The sequence below is a fragment of the Mytilus trossulus genome, chromosome 6, assembly GCF_036588685.1.
Source record: "Mytilus trossulus isolate FHL-02 chromosome 6, PNRI_Mtr1.1.1.hap1, whole genome shotgun sequence".
Lineage (NCBI taxonomy): Eukaryota > Metazoa > Mollusca > Bivalvia > Mytilida > Mytilidae > Mytilus > Mytilus trossulus.
This window is the reverse complement of record NC_086378.1, coordinates 72,196,435-72,217,526: the sequence shown is the minus strand read 5'-3', so window position 1 is coordinate 72,217,526 and position 21,092 is coordinate 72,196,435. Positions and strand designations below refer to the sequence as shown.

At 31.9% G+C, this 21,092-nt stretch overlaps 3 protein-coding genes across 3 annotated transcripts; 2 read left to right on the top strand and 1 right to left on the bottom strand.

The window, feature by feature from the left end:
* The first annotated feature begins 898 nt into the window (after positions 1–898).
* Positions 899–8,505, top strand: LOC134723731 (uncharacterized). The gene is made up of 3 exons (XM_063587277.1): positions 899–1,082; positions 1,512–1,844; positions 7,898–8,505. Exons 2-3 carry the CDS (start codon positions 1,512–1,514, stop codon positions 8,348–8,350), a joined length of 786 nt encoding a protein of 261 aa, XP_063443347.1. The 5' UTR covers positions 899–1,082; the 3' UTR covers positions 8,351–8,505.
* Positions 8,506–14,243: 5,738 nt separating this feature from the next.
* On the top strand, positions 14,244–15,071 carry LOC134722983 (uncharacterized). Its single transcript, XM_063586616.1, has one exon. The coding sequence runs from the start codon at positions 14,244–14,246 to the stop codon at positions 15,069–15,071; it is 828 nt and encodes a 275-aa protein (XP_063442686.1).
* Positions 15,072–15,433: 362 nt separating this feature from the next.
* On the bottom strand, positions 15,434–19,643 carry LOC134722982 (uncharacterized). Its single transcript, XM_063586615.1, has 5 exons — positions 19,075–19,643; positions 18,156–18,343; positions 17,736–17,858; positions 16,444–17,061; positions 15,434–15,465 (listed from the first exon to the last, which is right to left on the bottom strand). The coding sequence occupies exons 1-5, from the start codon at positions 19,641–19,643 to the stop codon at positions 15,434–15,436; spliced, it is 1,530 nt and encodes a 509-aa protein (XP_063442685.1).
* Positions 19,644–21,092: the final 1,449 nt, after the last annotated feature.

The window sequence follows — 21,092 nt, the reverse complement described above, 5'->3', positions numbered from 1 at the left end:
AAAATTATTCTTTTAAAGGTAAAAACGACGATGAACATAAATTGTTAATCTATAATACAAAATGAAATAGACCTTTAAAAATCCAATTACACGAGTTTTTAATCTATTTATATCTATTTTTATGTTTACATTGCTTATATGGTCATAGAAAGTCAACTCGATAGTTTTAAAATTAGATGACGTCAAACGAAACGAAGCTATATCATTGGGACCATATCCTGTAAATTGTTTATTTTATACTTTTGATAGTATTAGTTTAAAAAAATATTTTACATTGTTATAAATAAATAAAATTGAGAATGGAAATGGTGAATGTATCAAAGAGACATCAACCCGACCATAGAAAAATAACAGCGGAAGGTCACCAACAGGTCTTCAATGTAACGGGAATTTCCCGCACCCGGAGATGTCCTTCAGCTGACCCGTAAACAAATATATACTATTTCAGTGATAATGAACGCCATACTTATTTCCAAATTGTACACAAGAAACTAAAATTAAAATAATACAAGACTAACAAAGAACAGAGGCTCCTGACTTGGGACAGGCGCAAAAATACGGCGGGGTTAAACATGTTGATGAGATCTCAACCCTCCCCTATACCTCTAGTCAATGTAGAAAAGCAAAGTATGAGAATTTGAGTAAAATCGGTGAACGTGACTTTGGCAGCTAGTGTCCCTTTAAGACATGTCGGTGCAAGTAAGCTATGTATATTAGTAAGTCAATTAAAGTAATCATATTATGTCATAAAATAAGGATATATGTACTTTAACGGATTTAGGTTTAACTTTGCATCTTTGACAAGGAAATAAACAACATGATATTTAACCAGATTGTTATATAAATTCATATTCTTGACCTTTTCCTGAGCTTTAACTGTCGGTAATTACATTTTACCTGGTGTAAATTGTCTCTAAGCATATACATGTGACATAATACATTTATTCATCATTTGCTAAAAGCATCATGTGGTGTTATTAAATGATTCTGGTAGCATAGTCCCAACATCCTGCAGCCGTCAGTAATATAAACAACGCAATTTTTATTCTTGTGAGATAAGAAAGTATCCTTCAACGAAAAAGGTAATATGTTTTCCTAATACAAATTTTATATTTTAAATGTTTTTTTATCTTCACTATTTAAGTTATGCTTCTTTCGTATGTTCGAAGTTTATCTCACATCTAGAGTATATGGCTGATTTCAATGTGTTGCGTTGTTTGTTATTTGATTTTGCCATGTGATTATGGACTTTCCGATTAGATTTTCCTCTAAGTTCAGTATTTTTGTGATTTTACTTTTTTCTACCCTTCATGAATCATGTCTGTTCAATATTCATCAGTAAAAAGACAAACAATCTTATAGTCATATTTGGTTTTCACATATTAGTTGTTTTATATTTTGCGCTTACTGCAATATTTATTTACTCTTAGCATTTAGTTGTACGAAAAATACTAGCTTTTATATAAACTAATACCTTTACACATCATTTTTCTTCATTAATATTTTTTTAGATGCTGTTGGATACATTCTGTATTTTGACCTTTTTGCCCTTGTTGGCGGCTGTACACCTTCGTGATGATTTCATTAATGTTGTTTTAAAAGATTGCTATTCGTACGAAAATAATGACAATGCCTTAACCATGGGGACACTGGAACAGATGAAGTGTATGACGCATCTTATCTTAAAAAATGACGAAAATTTTCAACTCAACCCGATCGATTTGCTTCGAATCCATATCAGCATGACGCATTTAAAGAATGGTGGGCCCCTAACTCTGGACATACCACCAATAATCGAGAAGAAAACGTTCGATCTTCTCCCAAAAGTACCTGTTCACCTATCGGTAAGATAAATACTATGTAATGACCTTCACTGTACTTTGTTAATAGTTTACATATATACATATTATGTCTTTCTTACATTACTTTATAGTTTATGTGTTAAATTTTAACTTTTGACCTTTTGGTATATATATAAACAATTATTTATGTTTTTAAGTCGGTCAACAGTTACTTATACTTATTAAGATGTATAATTGTCACCCACGCTACCCGTTGCGGGGAACATTAAAAAAAAAATAACAAATGTTCTATCAAGTTTGGTTTGTAAGCCACCATTTACATATCATGATATAATTTTAAGCATATCAGTACAAAATTAATGTCAGATAAACATAACTTAGGCTTGGAAGTCCATCAACCTTAGCCTAGAATGTGTTGTTCTCTATTTTATGTTCTTAGTTAAAGATGTTCAGCCTAAAATAACATATATTTATATGCTAACTTACTCTAATTTTCTTGTACAACTCTTCCCTAATTTCTGTTCTAAACTGACTCATATTGTATATATCTATATAAATAAGACAAGACTATTTCTGATACTAACAGGCACGGTGATCAATTTGCATATATATTTTATTCTCTTGTTAAACAAGAAACTAAAATAGATCAGAAAACTCATACGCATACTTTAACGCTAGCCTAGACAGTGTTGTTCTTGGTCTTTTGACCTCGGGTTTTGTGTTGTTCACCCCATCCTTATTGCAGATGGATCCTGAGCCAATGTCATTGCCCGTCGCCATTGATTTCCCCGAACTAGCACCGTTAAAAAATGCAAGTCCCAGGCGGATAACCCTGGCATCACAACTTTTATGAACTTTTGGTCCTCGGCGTTCCTCAACTTTGTAGTTGTTATGACTGTCTAACTTTTTTCATCTGGGCAAAGTTTTTTGTGGACGTAGCGCGAGTTTGGCGTATGAAAATATTTTTTAACCTGTTACCTTTTGATGGTAATTACTTCGTTTGTTTCTCTGTCCTATATTTTCTCCCATTTATTTTTTGAAGCCCTGTCGTGTAATGTTGTCATTTTAATGTTATAATTAACACTGCCATTAAAGCGGGAGGTTTGGCATGCCACAAAACAAGGTTCAACCCACCATTTGTTTCATAAAATGCCCTGTGCCAAATCAGGAAAATTGTCATTTTTACATTATAGTTCGTTTCGGTGTTGTGTCTCTGTTGTGTCGTTGTTCTATTTTATTTGATACGTTTCCTTAAGTTTTAGTTTTTAACCCGGATTTGTTTTTTCTCTATCGATTTATGCATTTTGAGCAGCGGTATACTACTGTTGCCTTTATTGGCTTCTTTATATATTTTTTTGTGTTTCCTAAGATCGAAAATATCGTTATCAATATAAAGCTTTTCTTTAAGCAACACCGCCTGGACATTTTGATTTCGGGCTTCGTTTAAAATTAGGATCCCATTTTCCGTTATGTCCAATGTAAGAATTATAGATGAATACTACTCACTTAGACTGAAAGGAGACCCCTATCACTTATAAGCAGATCAACGCACTTTTCCCCGGCCCACAACATTTCAAACGATGCAAATATGGGTGACCAGGGTCGCTGCTTGAAATCGCTTTTAATGCGTCGGACATTATGTTAACACATTTAATTTCATTTATAATGTAAATTTCAGAACAATCATACTTTTTTTAATAAACAGTCGATGTTTTCACCATATTTTCCAATAAAGACCAAGGTATGACTCGGACATTTATACCGGTATTGCATTTCTTGACAGGATAATTTCAGTTCTTCTTTGTGTGTATTTTATGTTAAAGTTCTTTCCGTTCTCTGGACTACCGGACACATCAGCGTAAAAAGCTGTGCACATATAACTCTTCTCTCCACATACACGTAACTCATCTTTATATTATGAAAATCGGATGTGTTTTGAATTTCAGTCATTTTAATAGGAAGTAAGGTTTCCAATACCAATTTAATTTTTCTTTATTCGAATATTGAAGTTCTCAATATTTTCACTTTAAAATTAATCGATATTTCGGTCCATTTCTTCTTATTTACTCAGCAGGTCTTCTTCTGTTGTGATAGATTGCATTTTATGACTGATTGTGTTGTTTAAGTCACTGATGGGGCTGCCAACTATATGACGGGTGTGGTTCAGTACGAGCTGGAGGGGTCAGAAAAAGGGGGCCGGTACTGGTGCCGTGTACTGATTTGCGTATCGTAGACATTTTTTCTGGTGCATTGATTGAACATGCCATTTGGGTATTGTATTTTGAAAGTGTATTTTTGATCCCTTTGTATGAGGTTGTTGTGATGGTGAATCAAATGAAGAGTATGTTAGTTAACAAATCTTTCAATTTACATGTGACATCTTTCTGGTCATTTTAAAAAGAACACAAAGATTTGAAAGAGTAAGTCCAACACAAAAGACGGCTAAAATTTATTTTACAAGAGTATGATATAATGTAAACAATTATTGCAAGGATCATAATTATGCGTACCAAACCTTTTTATACCTTGCTAGATATACGAGAAATAACGATGGTTTTTTTTGTTGTTTTTTTCAAACTACAATATCTTCCTAACAGGATAAAGATCTTCTAGGAGAGTCGACGTTTAAATATTATTACTAAAAAATAAACAACTTATTATTGTTTAAATTCGATACAAAACTACACACGACCTTCACTATCCTTAAACATTATTGTATACATGTACCTATATACCATTGTGCGTCTTCCACTGACGTTTTGCAAGCCATTTTCTATGTCGAGATCAGCCGAAGTCAAATGATATTCAAGAGCTCTTACCGGCCTAATCACTCATTCCACTTTCCTTAATTTAAAACTTATGTAAATCGGTTGACCCTTCCCCTGTGATTTACAAACCAGGAAGAGCCTCGATGTGGAAAAATTCAAACATGTTTACATCTCTACCTTATGCGCAATAATAGAAACCTTCAAACATGAAGAAAGGTCATGTAACATACAAAATTACCAGAATATAAAACCACATCCGTCAGGAATGCTTTAAATGTAGGTAATATACGAGAATGGCATTTGACGAAGTATTCTTATAGGCATACAAATTCGTTTTAATATAAATATGCACTCAAGCTGTCAGAAATTTAAGCAAGTTAAAAAGATTTTGATGCGTTTAATGAACATATCGTGTTTCATCTTCATCAGTAGGACTCAGAGCCAAAAGGTCACACAGAATAAACAGAATATAAATTATACAAACTTGGTGGATACATGTAGCTGTTTAATTGGCAAACATAACAAATCTCCTTATTTTTACATTCTGAACTTGGGCAGTGATAATAGATACACTAACAATGGTAAACAGATGGAAGATCCTTAAAACATGAAAATTGGTGTTTTCTTAATAATCATGTGCACTTTTAAAGAAATCTTGTGACTGGGAAATATGACTGTTAAAACCATATTTCTTTGTTCTCCAATCGGACAATATATTTCTGTCAGATTTGCTTTCGTTCAATTTGCTTTTATTATTACAATATCGGCTCTTTTTTAAAAGCCTTTTGAAATTGTTCTGTCTGCACCAAGCTTCTTCCTAAATATAGCAAAGGTTTTTTCATAGTTATATATAGAGAATGGCAAAATACCAGATCAGATGGTGATCATTTAAATAAGAATTCAGTTTGGACTTTCGGAACTCTTCGTATTCAGGAATTACATTTGAATTTGGCTAGTTATTTTGACATCATACGACAACACCTTAACAAAGGAGGATAGTTCTGTCTCGATTGATCCACTTGTTAAATATACAAAATCATGGTTTTAGATCTCATTTTTATAAAGAATGTGGAAACATGCATGAATTCTTATAACAGTTTATTCAAGATTCAAAGTTTTTTTTAGAGTCGATATTCAATAAATTACATAAACGCAAGCTCTAGGTAGCTTTGCAAATCGACTTTATAACAAATATAATACACACATACAATACAATACAGTTCACACATACAAAAGTCACGAAAATACACAATTTAATAAATATAATGCATAGTAAGATACCTTAAATGACATCTATAAGTTAAAAGCATCGTACACTAAAAACATAAATAATAAAATTGCACAAATCATGTAGTCACACACAAAAAAGTTAAATAAAACGGGCATAAACACTATATTCATGCACTACACTGGCATGAGCTGTTACTTGGATCCCATGTTTGTACCAATTTTTGAATTGTTCGAAAGATGTTTCCATTCGACAATGGTTCGGTAGCTCATTCCAGATTTGTGCAGCATTATAGGGATACGATCTTAAGCCATACTTAGTAGTTCTAACTCAATAGAGTACTGCTGTTTCCTGGGATCTTAAATCATACTTATTAATTTTTATATCAATCATAAAATCATGAAAGTAGCTCGGACTTTTTTTGTTAATCATTTTAAATGTTCCTATTGCAATTGTTTGTATTCTTCTTATTTTTAAAGATGGTAATTTAGATTTTTCTAGCAGTTTTTCGTAAGGACTATCATAATCTTCATACATGAATATTAGAAGTCTTTCTTATAATTTTTCCATTTAAAAAGACTTTTTTCACTACAGTAGTGCCAAATTACTGGACATTAGTTAACATTCGAAAGAATGACTGAGTAGTTTGCTGTTAACCTACCTAGTCTGTTTAAATATCTACCCATACGTTTTAGAACATTTAATTGTCTTGATATATTTTTACATATTTCAGATATATGTTTGTTAAAGTTTAAGTCCCAATTTATTGTTATTCCAAAAAGTTTAACATTTTCTTCACAAGAAATTTTGTTTCCATATAAATCAAATATCAAATCATGTTTAATTGTTTTTGTTCCAATGGGTATAGCCTGGAATTTGTCAAGCCTTCATTAAATTTATAGAAAATCAGTTTATTAGTTTTAAACTGTCAGATTCTAAACTTTCAACAACTTTATCTAAATTGTGATCACTATATGATACAGTGTTGTGATCAGCATAATTATAAATGGTGCTTTTTTGTACAAAATGAAATTGTCATTTATGAAGACATTGTAAAGAACTGGACCAAGAATTTACCCTTTTGGTACGCCTTTAAACATAACAATCCCATTTACTGTAAGAACTTCCAATTTTAATGCGTTGTTTTCTGTTTTCTGAATAATTTTAAAGAATTTTTAGACAGACTGTTTGCTTCCAATTTAAGTGAAAAATCGAGCTTTCAATTGATTTATTAACTAAGATTTTAATAGGATTTGATATTACTGGCTGTGCCAATTTTATAATTTTTGATGAAATATTGTCATATCCAGTGGGTTTTCTTATATTTAACCTATATAAGAAAAATTAATAAGAATCAAAAAAGAAAAAAAAATCTAGTACATACCGGTAATAAATTTCGTTATAACAAGCTCTCTTGCCTAATCTTATTCGATGTATATATTATGATGATTGTATTATATATATATATGTATTACTCTTTTATTTTCATTTTGTAAGACTCTTATAAAATATTGAATCGGAATCTGCTTTACAGCCCGAAGTCACAAGGGGGAACATTTAGTACAATTAATGCTGTATCAAATAGGTAGTAACTCAAACAATTCAGATAAAACATACTTTTTACGAAATATTAACGTTCTGTGCCATATATAACAATTCATATTAAACATCCCCGTAACAAATTATGATTGTTCTGTGAATTACAGCCGATGTCAATGAATGTGTAGTTTAAGGTAGTATCTTTGGTTAGCTTGCTTGCTATCTGAACCGTGAAGTCATTGTTAGGTGAGGTCTACTACCCTCCTTTCGAAGTTGGCAAGTCCTACATACAGATAAATCGGTTATCTGTCAGACTAGTCTACTTTTGGTGGAGGGTAGTTTACCTAACTTAACCTGATAACCTAACAATCACTTCACGGTTCAGCTAGCAAGCAAGCTAACCAAAGATATTACATTTGCTTACACACTCATTGAAATCGGCTGTAAAAGATATTTAATATTGAACAAATTTTCAGTATGGTATGTCAAATGAATTCATTAATGCCCAAAAAATAATTGCTATGCACTTCAATTGAAAATATATCATTTTAATGTTGCAGGATTTAATAAAGCGAAGAGTCAAAAGGTCGAGAAGATATGGATATGATCGTGGATACGGACGTAAACAATATACACCATCAGAATTGCCAAACTCCGATCTTAAGAAGATTATTAAAGAGATCTTGGATTCACCTGCACCTGTTATTACGACGCGTTTTAAAACTCATTGGAATTTAACAGATCCAAGGACATATAATAGATCATCTAAAATTAATCGGGACCATCCGGTCAACCTCGAAAACTTAAAGTCATATCTCAAACGTCATTATCCAGACGTTCAGGAACCAGATTATCAAAGGATTATTCAAAAGATCATGGACTCACCTGCACCTACTATTAAGAAACGATTTAAGACCAAAGAATCCATGATAGACCCAAGATACGGAGCGAGAAGGAATTCATATAGAAATTCGGGCTATCGAAGAGATGGAGAAAACTCAAGATATGGGTGAAATGTACTATCAAAAAATATTCGAACACTATTTTCCAAATGTTAATGACTACTTCATTTGAATTAGCTAACTGCTGTAAAATGTATTGTATATTTAGGAGATAACTGTATTGAATTTTAAGCTCCGACGGCATCAATTGGGGATTTGATGGTCGTAAATTAACGGTTAAATTGCGACGCGTTAGCGGAGACAGTAAACGGGTATTTGCGACCATCAAATCCCAAATTGATGCCGTCGGAGCTTATAGGGAAAACGGTAGTATTTATTCTGCCATAGGCGACAATACTAACATTTTCTAAATTTACCAGTTTTTATAATAAAAACTTGGATAAAACAGTTATGTGTGGTGTTTGTACTTTATTACTGTATTCTAAAAATTGAAGCCAAATAGTATCATGACCAATTTCCAACGGAGCTGGTTTATGTTATCCATGCCCACCGTCATTTTGCACCAAATTTATGAAATTTTGGATGCCTTTTCAAATAATTCTCTAGAAAATATTTCAATAGGTTTTAAAATTTATCTTGTAAATATACAAACTGCAGTTATTCATAGATAAATAAAAAATATATTGTACCCTTACATCCAATCACAGCGCTCATTAGTTGACTTCCTCCACCTGTCTTGGGTACACAAAAGGCCAACCTAATGCTGGGAAAATGTAATACTACCGTTTTCCCTATACTGTGACACAAAGCTATAAAGAATTCTTATGACACCATCAATGCAATACTGGGTTATTGTGGAAACCTTGACTATAACTAATACTTGTATATCCCCATTACTTAAAGAAACATGGATAATTTTATGTCCCCACCCCAACATGCTGATTTACCTCTTTCTCTATTTCTTTTAGAAAAGGCCAAAGGAACAACCTATTTCCAACTATATCTTATCTTATTTAAGAATAGAAATAAACATTTCCATTTAAACAAATAAAAATGACAATTCTATTCAATTTGTATACATTTTATCCAAAATTTACAACATAAGCACAAATTCAAGATTTGTCATACTAATCTCCATTCCATGCTTTAGTATATGCCATATTGTGGTTCAAAATTTCAGAGCTGGTTATAAAATCCATTATTGTATCTTGAGATTATAAAAACAAGGATATTAGACACTTAAAACATTAAATCTGCAAAATACTCAGCTGTAAAGTTGCCTTTGTTGCCTGTATTAATCTATGAAAAAGCTGAATTATGTCCCTTTGGAGTATTAAATTCCAACAAAAGTCCTTTCAAACAGTTCAAAATGACAAATTGTATATGTCTGATGTAATAAAAGATAGAAACTACAAAATGAAGCACTATTGAAATATTTGCTGCATGAATTGTCAACAATGTAAGCAATTCTTTACACAGGAGAGTATAAATTCTATCTAAATTTAGCCTCCAGTGGGCCTCTTTTTTTCTTAGATGAACAATTCTAACAGTGAAAATGCTTCTAGTATGACCAAATACTGTCTTACTATATAAACAGTACAAACTTAACCAGACAATATCCAATTTTAATAGATTGTGTCAAGGGAAATACCCAATTTATACATTTAGGGAATTACACAGCAAAAAAGGCAAATATTTCAGTTAAAAATATATGTCACAACTTAAAATCTGGGTTTTCAAATTGAATTAATCATTTCGAATAGTGAAAACAAATACAAAAGAACAATTATTTGGTGCAGTTTATACAATATAGTTAATATTGACACCCTAGAATACAGTTTTATAGCAGTACCCATCAATTTGACTTATTATGATGACTCAGCACTTTTCTCAACACTGTACTGTCCTCAGATAAAAATTTCTATTCTTAGTGATAAAAATCAAATGTTCTTATCAAATGCTTCAAAATAGTATAATATGACTGAAGTCTGATTGATTTTGCTTTCCCTTGCTATCTTGAGTATAGGGAAAACGGTAGTATTTATTCTGCCATAGGCGACAATACTAACATTTTCTAAATTTACCAGTTTTTATAATAAAAACTTGGATAAAACAGTTATGTGTGGTGTTTGTACTTTATTACTGTATTCTAAAAATTGAAGCCAAATAGTATCATGACCAATTTCCAACGGAGCTGGTTTATGTTATCCATGCCCACCGTCATTTTGCACCAAATTTATGAAATTTTGGAAGCCTTTTCAAATAATTCTCTAGAAAATATTTCAATAGGTTTTAAAATTTATCTTGTAAATATACAAACTGCAGTTATTCATAGATAAATAAAAAATATATTGTACCCTTACATCCAATCACAGCGCTCATTAGTTGACTTCCTCCACCTGTCTTGGGTACACAAAAGGCCAACCTAATGCTGGGAAAATGTAATACTACCGTTTTCCCTAAAATACAATATTGATATCTCCATTCTAATGAAACTGACAGAAAACAACGTTAAAACATATATTTAAAATCTGTCCTATGCCGTCTGCGCTTGCGCGTACGTCCCATAGCATCAATTGTCAATTGATGCCATGTAAGAAAGTGAAGTTATCTAATCAAAATGAACGTTACAAACGTTGTTGCATTAGAATTTATGTTTTATGTAATTTGTATTTTGTTTGTCACAAGCTGTACTTATGCTTTACGACAATAAAGATAGAAAAATATATTACTAAGTTGTCTACGGAAGCATTTCATTGTTTTACATCAAGTTTTTTCTCATGAAATACATAAAACTCAGATGTCTTCTCGTACAAGATTTATATCAAGTTCGCAGCCCCATCCGGTTTAATTATGGATGATAATTCCAATGCCTCGTGTAGAGTGGGTGCCACGCTTTCTGCACGTTAGAACCCTTGAAACAACTCAATAAGGGGTCCGTAAGTTTCTATCACTATCCAATTCAGTATACACTCATTTTCAAGTGGCAGTCGAAATTTCACCTTCATCCCTACATTGTTCCTATTGTATGTATTGTTGATTTATTCTCGGTCTGAACATGGCATGACTTATTTGTCATTTGCTATTTATATACTTAAAAACTCTTTTCTATATTTATTTTCATCTGGAAAACTTTGAAAAGTCAAACATTTTTAAGAAAGGGTTATATAAATACATCAAAACGTTAGGCGCTATATTAATGGGCATTCGTAAGTGACGAATTAGACAAAGAATTAAAATAACTATATATCATGATAGTTTTTTGTTTCAAATATAAATATTTATACAGTTTGGTTCATTTTCGTCAAAATAAGATAAAAAAAAAATAACATCACTCATCATGTATTATTTGATTGCAAGTCAATAATTCAACCTCATGTGCATTCTTATTCGTGCAAACATTGTTTTGACCTTTCGTGGAGATGGGTTGCACATGTGTTCAGCATTAGGTGAAATAAGGGGGAACAAGGAAAATTACCCTACAAAATCTGTAAAAGTAGTATAAGAATGATATACACATTTTTAATTCAATATCATGATATCAAACAGATCAAGAAAAATTCTTATTATATTATAGTTGAATTTACACTTGTATGCAAATTAGTCCGCCATCTTTAATTTATTCCGGTCAATAGGTCATTTGGAGACGGAAACAATATTGGCGGCCATAATGATTGGAACGTACATCAACTTGATGATCAAGACAACTTCTTTATATTTTTCACGTCGATAGCACGCATTAACAATGCTCAACTATTATACTTTTAACATTGCATACTCGTAAGTTGTTTCACAAGTGAAATATATATATTTGAAAGCACGAAAAGATAAAAGCAAGTTGAAACCGTGGACCCTGGTTAAAACTTACGTCTAACCTTGAAGGTCGTGGAAGTGAAAATTATGTAAACATATGATACAATTTCGATTCAGACCATTCTTCTACTTATAAAACAAACGGCCTTCTATTGCAGAATATACTGGGTTTTAATTATTTTGATTTGTTTATGGGGTGAAAACCTTTCAATTGTAAGTTTAGTCTGAGAGAAAAAACTGAAATATTATGAAAGAAGGGGCAGGTCATTACTATCACTATCAGTGTTGGGACTGGCATCAAAGTTCCTGGAAAAGGTGTAGCAATAAACTGAATGGGGTTATTTCTTAAAAGTGTTTCCTCCAGACTCAGGTGCTTGTTAATGGTTCATTATTATACCATCATCATGAAATAAAAATGCCAAACAAAATCACCATCAGCAGACAAATTCTGTGGTCATGTCACCAACGCAACAAAAACTGTAGTGGTAGCCGTAAGCCACCTGACGATTACCCTTGGCAGGGATGAAACAGTTTTAATTCCCAACCGACAATGTTTGGTACAAAGTACCACTTGTTTTTCTCTCTATTACTATAGGGTAGCTTACACATTAAATGTATGCTATAAATTTTTGTGTGTATGGTAATATCAAATACAAAGATAATACCTGTAGTGGCAAATATATTTGATATGTATAAAGGTCTTGCTCATTATTTCATTTGAAATAGAATGGGACCCTGTTTTCTCTTGCACGACATGTCAGTCTTTTTTACAACTATACTGTTTTAATAATGTAGCCTCTACAGAATTAAATATAATTTATCAAGTGTCCATGAGCATGATACTAACTATATCCAATACCTCCGAAACACAATACCAGAATATTCGGTTAGTTCAATAATTAACACAAAACATACTTAACAATAAAACTTTAATCTTGTACATGTAAACATCTTTGCACATGCAATATAAAACCAGTACAACCACTGTAAAAGTTATCAGAAATGTATTTCATAATATTGATAAACATGAACAAAATTTGAAAAACACAATACTATAATTTGTTATACATTGTATCAAGTATACATGTATTTTATAACAGAACAGTTATGGTTGATAAAATGCTTTGTCTACTATTCATATTCAGAAATTATATAACAACAAAAATAAATTTATAAAATATCTAGTTTGATTTATTGGTTAATTTGACATTTTCGTTGCTTTTATACTTTGACAGCTCTTACAAAAGGGGTATGTTGCATGTGTTTATTAGATGTTCAGTTTGTTAATTATGTTTTTCTTCAAATGAAATGGCTAAAAGGAATTGTGCTGTGTTCGGATGTACACAAAATGGAAAAAAATTAATAAAATGGAGGGAAATTCACTGTGATATTCATGACTGTAATAAAGGCACATGTCGTTGCATATGTGAACCACCTTTTACGCTCTTTCCCTTCCCAACTAAAGATCTTGAGAACAGAAAATTGTGGATTAAAGCAATAAATAGACAGCAAAAAAAAGGCAAGATTTGGGAACCAAATTATGATTCAAGAGTATGCTCAGAACATTTTATTGATGGTCACCCTTCTGATGCAAATCCCTATCCAACTCTTAAACTTGGGTATGATCCTATTAAAAGATCTCGTGCGCGTCGTCAACCTCTAGACCGGAGTTTGATTCAAAATCAATCCCCTGTTAAAAAGCCACGACATGATATTAAAGATGTATCTTTTCACACTGAACCTATGGATGTTCCCACATGTACGTCATCAGTGCTTTAGATTGAACATTCTACACCTGATAGTTCTGTTCTAGAGGAACTTGTCAGAAGTAACTGTGACCATGATTTAGCCTTGAATTTGTATGCATATGAGTCACATGAGCTTCAGAATGAATCTTTCATTTCTAATACTGAAGATCTAAACACAAGTAACTGTGATCATGACTATTTTATAAATTGTGAAGGTTGTATGAGTAGAGACATAAAAATTGCAGAACTTTAACAAGAAATTAATAGATTAAAAAAATATTTGGTAGTTCACAAGGCAAACTTAAATGAAAATGTAAAAAAAAACACCTTTAATACTCAAACAGTGCTGAACAGTGACCGTAAGGTGAAATTTTACACGGGTATACCAACTGTAGCAGTTTTTGAAACGCTATTTTCTTTTATTGAGCCAGTGGTAAAAAAAAATGACGTATTGGCGTGGACCTAGGCGTGTTGCTAATCCATTGAAATATAAAGCAAATTTAAGAACTTTCAAGCGAAGATTATCTTTCCGTCAAGAATTTTTGCTAACATTAATGAAATTAAGACTAGGCTTGTTGTCGGAAGATCTATCTGATCGATTTGGTATATCCACAGCAACAGTTTCAAGTGTCTTTACAACATGGATAAGAGTGCTTTCCAGTATACTTGGACAATTTGTTTCTAACCCTTCAAAAGAGGTTGTAAGGGCAGGTTTACCACCATCATTTAAAAACAATAGGTACCAAGATGTTCGTCATATTATAGACTGTACTGAGGTTTTTATTGAAAGACCAAATAATTTAGAAGTTCAGGCCCTTACTTGGAGTGACTACAAACACCACCAAACAGCAAAGTTTCTAGTTAGTATCACTCCATCTGGAATGATTAATTATGTTTCTCAAGCATATGGAGGAAGGGCAGGTGACAAATTCATAACCAACAACAGTGGGTTTCTACAAATCATAGAGCCTTATGATAAGGTTATGGCCGATAGGGGTTTTCAGATTAGAGAAGAACTTGCACTACTCTCGGCTAAACTGTTAGTGCCCCCTGGTAGACGTGGTGTGTCTCAAATGTCTAAGAATGAGGTACAATTTACGAAAGATATTGCAAACAGACGCATTCATGTAGAACAAGCAATAAGAAGAATGAAATGTTTCAGAATTCTTAAATTTGAGTTACCTTTAACACTTTTGCAGCATTTAGATGAAATTATTAGGTCAATAGCAGGTCTTTGTAACCTGTACCCCCCTTTACCACGATATGAATAACCAAGTCTGTGTTATTTACTGTTTCAAATTCATCATATCTTTTATTGTATTTCTTCTTCTGCTGTTTACATAAATTTAGATATGATTTTTATTAAATTGCATGCCTTCATTATTTAAAATGTTTCAGGTGATAGCCATCCATGGCATATTAACATGATTGCTGAAATATTACTTAATTGACATTATATTTAAATTTATCTTGAAGTCATGATCAGAATTTGTCTCTGAACTTGCCAATAATGAATCTTGATTTAGTTGTTTCATCAATATGAATGCCAGAAAATTTTGGAAAAAAAATAGTTACTTTTAATACTATAACTGCTGATGGGTTTCTTTTTAGTTGTATTGTGCCTTTTATAATCTTACAACTTCCTGTTAGAAGTACATGTATGACCTAGAAAATTGGATTTAATTATTACATGTACATATCATTCTTGTCCACTAGTAATACAATATGCTAAATACATGTACATCTATAGTATGACAGTCATCCTACAATAACTCTTATTTAATGTGTATTTAAAGAAGCATACATAAATAACCTCATCAATATTCAAGAAGCAAAAAAATGGTGAATTGATTGCATCTGTATTAAAATTTGAGGATTTTCAAAACAAAATTAATGAGTTTGTATTACTTTTGTATGTACAAAATGTATCATTGTAAAAATACTTGTATGAGTACTGAAACATTTCAAATCCAAATCCTTCTTTTTTACTTCAGATTTTACATTTGAAAAGGAAAATAATGTTTTAAATATTATAATTACTTGACTTTGGAAATTTAGTAAGAAAGAACTATAGCAGGATGACTTTACATTATGTAGTTAAAGGGAAATAACTCAAAAGTTACTAATTTTATTCACAGTTTTGACAAAACCATTCTTTATTCTTACATTTATCTAAAAGGGTTTTTGTCATTTTTATACATTTGAAATGATACCATTTGTTACATTTATCACAACAAATACTTCTTTTAGAGAAGCTGTTAATATTTTCTTGCTCTTTAATAACTGATTTGCAAACAGGACAGAAAAAAATGCTTCCTGTAATATCTTCACCAACATTAACTGATGTAATTGACATTTTTTCTTTCAGGCTTTGACTTAATAACTCTGGTACCATGTATTTTGCAAAAAAATGTTTGACATTTGTGATTAATTGTTCAGTGTACATTTGGTCAAATACAATTCTTTCTATAAAAGTACCATTACATGTATGTATAAAAAAATCACACCATTGCCTGTTACAAAATGCCATTTGAGCTTGAACTTGAGCAAAATATTTATGATTATGCTTAAGAGATAACTTTCCATCTGTGTGATACAAACAATTTGGAAGAGTACAATGACAAAACCCTGAACATTTTTTACACTCTTCAATGCATAAACATTTCACTTCCAATACACCATCACCACAACATGAACATGTTACAAGAGCATCTGGGGATGCAGCAAGGTATGAACAACGCTTATTTAGAAATATGCCACAATCAGACAATATAACATTTTGATGATTACAAATATATTGTTGATAATAAATTTTCTTTGCCTCAGGTTCCATTTCACGGCCATATTTCAGTGACTTTATATTTGCATTGGGTTTAGAATAACCACACAACATACCAAGTAAATTATCAACATTCTCTCCAGGTTTTTTTAATACAGAGTTTACTCTGGTGTACACAGCATAAAAATTTGAGGCTGTTATCCTGCCTTCCCTTATCTGTACCCATTCAGGATTTTGAAATTGACCTAAAGTTGAAAAGTTGATAGATAACTGTTCTTCATCAGTAAGTTCTGGAATAAAATCCATGAAATTCAAATGTAAATTGTCCTTTGTTGCCTTGAAGTGGTGCACAATGGTAGGTAAAAAATGTTTTGAGACATCAAAAATAAGAGGCGGTTCCAGAGAAACTTCAGACACATTTTCTGCATGTGATGTATCCATAGTCACAGCTGCTGGTTGTTCTGCTTTTTCATCAGGAAAACCTAAAAAAGAACACATAAATTTATTCCTCATTTTAGGCACTGTGAAGGCTTTGGGTTTACAAATTGGAAATAATTTTAAACAGTACCAAAGTCAGCAATTTTCTTATTTAGAACAAGAAGTTGAGGATATATCTTTGGAATTATATGAACACTGAAAAAAAGGAGCTTGGGAGCAATTTTGGTTGGGATTAATTGCCTGGACAGTTAAGGAATAAATCATTCATGGACCAAAACCATTTCTTCTTTAATACTTTTTACAAGTCTTAGTGTACATGTACATTGTTCTATGATTTTCTAATATTCTTGAAAAATTTCTATATTACAGTCACATTCTGATGCACAAAGGGAAGTAATCCTTATATTATGAAATTATCTTCCCTTTTAACAATTTGTCTAGCTGTTTTATATCATTGATTCTATAATGCAGTTTAACATTTCTTATTTTTTTTATTGTCTTTGACCACAAATGTTGTACTGTCAATAATGTGTACAGTTTTATGACTGAGTACAATAATTCATTGCATTGGATTTAACCTGTAGACTAGTTGTATTGATAAGTAATTTCATGAACCACAGTATCTTTTAGGTACTTTTTTTTCAATGGGTTGCTAGCATAACACTTTGACACAAACATAAGCATGTGATAAACATTTAAAAATTTAAATAAAACATACCTTTAAACATACAAGAATTTGGTGTAACTGCTTTCAGGTTTTGGATAAGCTGATCAATATCTGGTATCTCTGCAACTGGTCTGTAATTCCTCTTGCTTGTATTAACAAGTGGTCTGCTGTGTTCTAAATTAAATAAAACCAACTAAAATAAGCAAAAAAAAAGTGACTTGACTGAACATGCTGTATTTTGCAATGGATATTCAACCACTCTTTAAAATTGCCCTTGAATTTCCTTAGGCACAATGTTAATTACTATTCTAATGCAATTTGGATGTAACATTTTTTTTTATTTAATCCTCTTACCATAAATAAAAATAATTGTGTCCTTGAACATAAATATCAAAACATACATTATATTTCAATGTGTAAATTATCTTGGTGACATTTGGACTGGAGAGCAAAAAAATATGATCTTGTTACCATGAAATCTACTTCTACTTCTTGACTTCACAATATCTATTTCAACCAGTGGCTTATGGTGTAGTTCACTCTTTTCATTTGGAACGGTCCATTTGCTTTTTGAGGAAGTGCAACTTGTTAAGCCAAGTCTGTTTGCTGATTCAATCCTGAAGAGCAATCCTGCTACATGATTACATGTCTGACCAAGTCTGAAATTTAAGCAAATTTTAAACGTCTTGTTTAATAAGAGGTAGTCATATTTTTTATTTAATTTTATGTAAGCTTTTGGTTAAGATGTTGTACAAAAATGTTTACATGTATCTAGTATTATGTTATCGTAACCATGTCAGTTTTCCATTTGTGTTATTTCTGTTGACAAAATTTGTTAAGATTCTGTTATTTTTAAATATATTTATTAAACTAAATATTAATAAAAATATGCCATAAAACTGTTATCAATTTTGAAGTGAAGTACTTAAATTGGCCAATTGTACAAAAATGTAAAGAAGAGTATGAACTGAAACATAAACAAAACCTTTGCAATACACATGATACACAGACATTTGAAATGTATCCTGTGTAATAATAAAGATATACAACAGAAATCACACACAAAATTAAATTTATTTTTAAATTGCAATACTAGTATATATATAACAGAACTACATGTATGGATTAAAGTTATCTTGTACACCATACATGTACACATGTATGTTGCTAAGTTCCCTTATTTATACAGTGTTATAATGAATGAATGCCATGGAACCATTTAACCTTCTTATTTTGTTCATTAATGCTGGGACTATTGTGATAATATTAGTATAATAGTCCCCGATTCATGGTTATTATAGAACATTTTTAAAGAGATGTGGTATGAGTGGCAATTGGACAACTCTCCATCTACATGTTATATATATGCATGAAAATAAATTATACCTACCCAGCCGTGCAAGTACAGTAAGCAGCTTTGACATCTCCAGATTCTTTATCAATGCAGGCCCATACATCATGGTCTGTATCAGATAGTCTTTGTGATGGGGTACATTTAGCTCTGAGTAAACAGGATGGATGGTCTCTCTTAATGTTGTGGTAAAATACCTCCTTCAACCAGTCACTTTTGAAGTACTCATAGGCTTTGCCAACCTTATATTCACTGAGGTATTTGTTAACTATTCCGATGGTGGGGTTCACAGTATTTATATAAGAAATAATGTCTGATAAAAAGGTAGGTGGCCAGTGTGCTATACCCTCTTTCTCGTCACACCACTTTTCTGACAAAGCCAATGGGTCGGGAATGTCTTGTGTAGAGAGAATTTTATCATAATCTTCTTTATTAAGCCTTAATACTTCTGATTGGGATGGCACACAAGGTAATGACAATCGACTCGCCGCATATGTCAGAGCAACAAGTTCGGCTTTGGTACCTTCACCTGAAAGTCCACGAAGACTAAGAAATTCTTTAAGTGAGGAAACTTTCCAAGTATTAAACTCATCTAGTGATTCTGCCATAAATTAAAATTGAATAAATAGTTACAGATATTAACTTTGAAGTTGTAGTATTACTGTTTATCGATTAGTTTTGGTGCTGCGCTGATGCTTGTTTAGAAGTTGTCATGGGATTAGCTTCCGTCTCCAAATGACCTTTTGACCCGCGGTGCTTCCGGTGACATGCGCAATAAACGATACAAGTGTAAATACGTCTTAAACTTTCAGCTGTTGCAGGTCTTTTGTTAACGGAACAATTTGTAGGATTGATTGACACAAAGTCTTTGTTTGTCATATCATTGACTATATCTAGTATCCTGAACCTCATGCTCTTTTCTGGCCAATATGGCAATGTCATCCACACACGTTTGAGCGACAATATTAATGTTGCCTATTCGTTCACATATGTTTGAGCTTTTTAATGCCTCTAAGATATTGTTGGTATGGCGTTTATATAGAACAGTCGATAACTTGCACCTTGTCGAACACCTATTTTTTGTGTAAATTTATCTGAAAAGCTATAATTCCACTTGAATTTAACAGTTACATGCCTGCACATATTTCTTAGCAATAACCTGGTTTCGTGATGTAGTGTATCGAAAGCCTTTTGCGCATCTAATTTAAGTAATATGAGTTCTTCCAAGATCTCTTTGAAAAAATCTGCAGCAGCATATACAATAACGGCAGTATTTAATGACGATGATTTTTCCGTGATGCCTCTTTGTAGCTTGATTTAAATTTTCAGTAGTTTGGGTTCTAACCTCTCTTTTTAAATACCTTCTATTATGATAGAAAAGGTATTGTCTACTGTAAAACCTCTAACTATACCATTGTTGATATTTAAGGTTCATGTGAGCACTTTGACTAAAATTACTGCCTTTTTGCCCCTAAATTTACTCTAAGTACAGATAAACATGTACATCTGGATATTTTTTATGGCCTAGATAAATAAAATTCAATGCATTTTATGTTTCAGAAAAATCAAAACTAAGCTGGATTTTGACGTGTATTGTTTTGGTTTTTCGTACATGCAGAAGATGAAAGAAAAAAATTATGGTTCACTTGATGTGATCCACTCAGTTCACCAAGTATCTAATTTCCATCATTTGTCCATGTTAATTAATACAGTTCACTGTGGGGGAGTTCTCAAACCTCTTTCACCACTTAATTTATTTTTGCACCTTTTGTAGTAAAAAAGTGCCTTGCAAAATCCTGTTAATTGTTTTATTTTCTAAAACATAATATTTGAATTTTATTTATCCGATAATAAGGCAATAATGCATTGAAAAAGTTCCAGATACACAGATTTGTCTGTACTCGGAAGTTAATTATGTGGTGAAAATGCAGCCATTTAAGCCAAAGGGTCGACCACATAAACCTTAAGTTAGTTGTGATGAAGTATGGCGGGGAAATTACAAGAAACAAATAAATAAACTTGTGGTTATATCAAATTATGATACAAACAGGTTGTTA